At 36.0% G+C, this 2280-nt stretch overlaps 1 protein-coding gene across 1 annotated transcript in view; it reads left to right on the top strand.

Annotated features, from left to right (window-relative positions):
• The window catches only part of col7a1l (collagen type VII alpha 1-like), a 53077-nt gene that overhangs the window by 38264 nt on the left and 12533 nt on the right, over window positions 1-2280 (top strand). The window contains exons 53-59 of the mRNA XM_020599438.1: window positions 86-121; window positions 404-430; window positions 571-609; window positions 687-749; window positions 1293-1331; window positions 1487-1531; window positions 1645-1677. Of these exons, the coding sequence (XP_020455094.1) occupies window positions 86-121; window positions 404-430; window positions 571-609; window positions 687-749; window positions 1293-1331; window positions 1487-1531; window positions 1645-1677 (282 nt within the window). The remainder of the gene's footprint in view (window positions 1-85; window positions 122-403; window positions 431-570; window positions 610-686; window positions 750-1292; window positions 1332-1486; window positions 1532-1644; window positions 1678-2280) is intronic.

The raw sequence follows: 2280 nt of genomic DNA, 5'->3' as shown, positions 1-2280 counted from the left end.
AGGGAATCATTATGTTTTGTAGCATGAATGTAACTCAGCTTGCAATAGTTGCAGATAAACTGTGATTTTCTTTCTGTTTCTGAAGGGGACTGATGGAAAGAAAGGCGACAAAGGAGAACCAGTATGTTTGTATTTATCATATCTCTCGCTGATGAACATGTTTATTGTTCCGCCTGGTTGACCGCCTTCTGACCATTCTTCTGTGTCAGTCACCATGTCGCATCTTCACAACTTGCTATCCTCCTGTGATGTCATGGTTTCTATTTTGATATGTTTGGTGATTAACTTTTGTGTGCGCCACACTTCGATGCACCTACTATTTTCATATGCGCTGCAAATAGCGGTGTGACATCATAGATTTTAACTATGTTTTCTTGTCCTCTTCCTTTCATTGTTCACAAAGGGGAAACCAGGGCCTCCAGGAACACAAGTAAACAAGTCTTTATTATCATGTTTGACAGAGCCATTCCTTGTAACATAGCTCGTAAAGAACAGATGTCATCTCTCAGTCAGTTGATGGAGTGTAGCAATTAGCAAGATAACTTTAGATTTCTCATTTTGTCCTACCAGATTGTTGCAGACAACAACATAGTGACCAGGGTGATTAAGGTACCTTGACAAACAACATGCTTTTTATTTGTTTTTTTGCATCAGAGAATTAAAACATCTCTTTTCTTTTCTCTCAGGGTGAGCCAGGGGAGCCTGGTCAGCCTGGTTTGAGAGGAGAAACAGGTCAGCCTGGACCAAGGGTGAGTAACCTGACACTCGATTCACATGTCAGGAACATGTATACTGCTAGTTTAGAATCCTGATGACTGTGAATATCACTGATAAATTGTATAATAAACTGTGTAATATGACAAAGTTTTACAGCTAAAATAATCAGTCTATTAATTAATTGACAGAAAGCAACCTGTAGGAGTTGGGATAATAAATTAATTGGCAGTGTTATTTTTCAGGCAAAAGCATTCTCTGGTTTAGCTTCTCAGATGTGGAGATTGCATGAGTTTTCTGTTTTAAATGTCATTTAAATATCTTTTTGACATTTCACAGATTAAAAAAGCTTAATCATCTAATCAAGAAAACAATCTGCAGATGAATTTATATAAAAAATAACCATTAGCTGAAGATAATTAGCTCTAATTGGGTTACCTTCTAACTGATAGTTGGTATTTTTAAGTTGGTATGTTGATCTGTTAACTGTCAGACTGGAGCTTAAACCACATGAATTCCACATGAATCTCCTGAATTTTGAATCATTCCCTTATTGAAATGTTTGTCTCTTTCTACAGGGTCCAGAAGGTAAACCAGGATTACCAGGATCATCTCTGGTATGTGTATATCTTTCAAAATATGTTTACTGTGGTATTGTTTGTAGCAGTGTGACTTATAGTTATTTTTTAAATATATATTTATTTATATATACTCATTCATTTGGCAGATGCATCTGTCTAAGGTGACACCTGTGAAACCGTTTGCTTTGCAGGGCAGTTCTGGAAGAAATGGGCTTGATGGTTTACCAGGAGTGAAGGTTATAAAAACTTCTGCACGCAACTTTATGTGCATCATTAAAATCTGGCCATATAAATCACACTGAGCTTGAATTTAAAAGCTTACTCATGAGGTTTTTCCTTATAACTGCAGGGTGAACAGGGACAAAATGGGGAGCCTGGTCTGGTGAGTGTGCCAGCAGTATTTTGTAACAACATGCAGTATGCATTTATACTGTAAATCAACCCCTCTAGGAAAAGGCTTTGCTCAAACATATGAAAAATAAACAAATAAACATGAATGAAAACTGTGGAGAACTAATTTACTTCAGACACATACTCATCTAATCTTATTGTGCAGGTGTTTGTGACTCAAATACTGAGGCTGAATCAAAAGACTGATAATGAAGTTGACAGATCTTTCACTCAGATTTTTTATTGTATTTTTCTATTCATGCACCCAGACATGTTTTATGTCTTTGTCAGGGTGCTTTAATGTTTTGTTGGACTGTCAGTTTTACACTCTGGTCCCAAAGAAACTGGAAGAAAAGACAATTAAATTAAGCTTAAAATATAAAGAAGGTGAACAAACTGTCTACTTAAGCTATAATGATGTCTTAGGACAAAAACAGATGTCTCAAAGTAATTCAGTTCTATTAAGAGTTTCCTTTTTTGGCAGTATTTATTATTGTGTTTTTCTACCAGTGCCTATAATACTGTAGATTTAATTGAATATGGTGAAGAGTTTGGTGAATTTGTGAATGTGTGTGTGCATTTGCATGGGAACAGA

The sequence above is a fragment of the Monopterus albus genome, unplaced genomic scaffold (assembly GCF_001952655.1).
Source record: "Monopterus albus unplaced genomic scaffold, M_albus_1.0 scaffold41.1, whole genome shotgun sequence".
Classification (NCBI taxonomy): domain Eukaryota; kingdom Metazoa; phylum Chordata; class Actinopteri; order Synbranchiformes; family Synbranchidae; genus Monopterus; species Monopterus albus.
Note: the sequence above shows the minus strand (reverse complement) of the source record. Positions and strands in the feature narration are given on the sequence as shown.